Raw genomic sequence first — 1,503 nt, forward strand, 5'->3', positions numbered from 1 at the left:
CAGCCTGCCGCGGAAGCCCCGCCCACAGCCCCTCAGCGTTTGAAAAACCGGGCGAGCTCACCCGAAGGCCCAGACAGGGGGGGCCGAACGCGAGAAAGAGGCGAGCGCTCAGTCGGGTTTAACCTTCCGGCGCCGAAATCAGACTCGCGTGGACAAAACCAGACGAGGCCCGAGGAGCCGGGGTCAGGGAGCGGGTCGAAACCCCCCCCCCGCCACTAACTGCCTTTCTTTTCTTGGTCGTCGTCCCCTCCTTTCCGTGCCTGCAGTGGACTGCGCCCGGCGCGCGCGTCACCCATTGTTTACAAACCAACCGCAGCACCGACAACAGTGTTTTGGGGAGCGAGCGCGCCCGAGAGAGGAGCGACGCTTCGTTGGCGGCGGCGGCGGTGGGAGGAGGAGGAGCGGCGTGTGCTGCCGAGCCCGAGCGGGAGCAGCGTGTGCGATGCCGTGCCGGCGGCCGGGCGGGGAGCGCTTCCTGCTGCTGGAGCGCGCGGTGGCTTTGCCGGGCGGCCCCGCGGGGGCCAAGGAGGTGGACGCGCTGGTGGCCAAGCTGGGCGAGGTGCTGCAGCTGCGGACGCCGCCGCCGCCCCGCCTCCCCAAGCCCCGCGGCCGGGACCGCGCGGCCCCGTACTCGGCCCCCAGGGGGCTCGGCTTCCTCGCCGCGCTGCACCGGCAGCCGCCGCACCAGCGCCCCCCGCCGCCCGCGGACAGGAAAGGCAGCCCTCGGGTCGCCAAGCAGCTCTGCGGCCGGGGCTGGCTGAGCAGCGCCGCCGGGAAGAAGCCGCGGCGGCGGCGGCACCCCCTGCTGGGCGAGGCGGAGGAGGAGGAGGACGAGGACCCGCACCGGCTCCTCCAGCAGCTCATCCTCTCCGGCAACCTCATCAAGGAAGCCGTCCGGCGCCTGCAGCTGGCGGCCGCCGCCTCCACCGCGGTGGGGGAGGCTTCCGCCCCGGGCTCGCCCAGCTCCGCCTCGTCCGCCGGGAGCGGCAGCAACAGCAGCAGCGGCGAAGGGGACGCCGCCGCTCCCCCGACGGCGGCCGCCGCCGTCTCCTCTTTGCAGCCGCTGCCCTAACCCCCCCCCCTCGGGGATGCAGCCGCCCCCCCCAGATCGCCGACAGACCCCTCTTTTTTTCCCGTGGGGGAAGGAAGAGACTTTGCATTTCTTTCCCCCCCCCCTCCTGCGCAGACGGGACGAGGCGCGACTGCAAACCCCCCCCCCCCGCCACCGATTAACGAGGCGACGCCGTATACTTGAAAACTAGACTGCTCCAAGGGAACCGGGCTTTGTCGCGGGCCGGGCTCCCCCTCGGTTAGGGAATCGTGGTGCTACACAACCCTGGACGGCGCAGCCTGCCGGTGTCTCCCCCGGAGGAGTCCAGACGACCCGCCTCTGCCTCCTGCGCCGGGATCTGCACTTGTGTGGACATCTTCGTGTGCCCCTTCCCCTTCCCCGAAAGCATCGTCTGCTATGCGGGGAGGCTGGGAAGCCCAAGAAGGGACCAT

The 1,503-nt window shown here is 71.5% G+C and overlaps 1 protein-coding gene across 1 annotated transcript; it reads left to right on the plus strand.

Moving 5' to 3' along the window:
• Window positions 1-442: 442 nt before the first annotated feature.
• On the plus strand, window positions 443-1,072 carry LOC130482022 (GSK-3-binding protein-like). Its single transcript, XM_056854827.1, has one exon. It carries the CDS (start codon window positions 443-445, stop codon window positions 1,070-1,072), a length of 630 nt encoding a protein of 209 aa, XP_056710805.1.
• Window positions 1,073-1,503: the final 431 nt, after the last annotated feature.

The sequence above is a fragment of the Euleptes europaea genome, chromosome 8, assembly GCF_029931775.1.
Source record: "Euleptes europaea isolate rEulEur1 chromosome 8, rEulEur1.hap1, whole genome shotgun sequence".
In the NCBI taxonomy this organism is placed as follows: Eukaryota; Metazoa; Chordata; class Lepidosauria; order Squamata; family Sphaerodactylidae; genus Euleptes; species Euleptes europaea.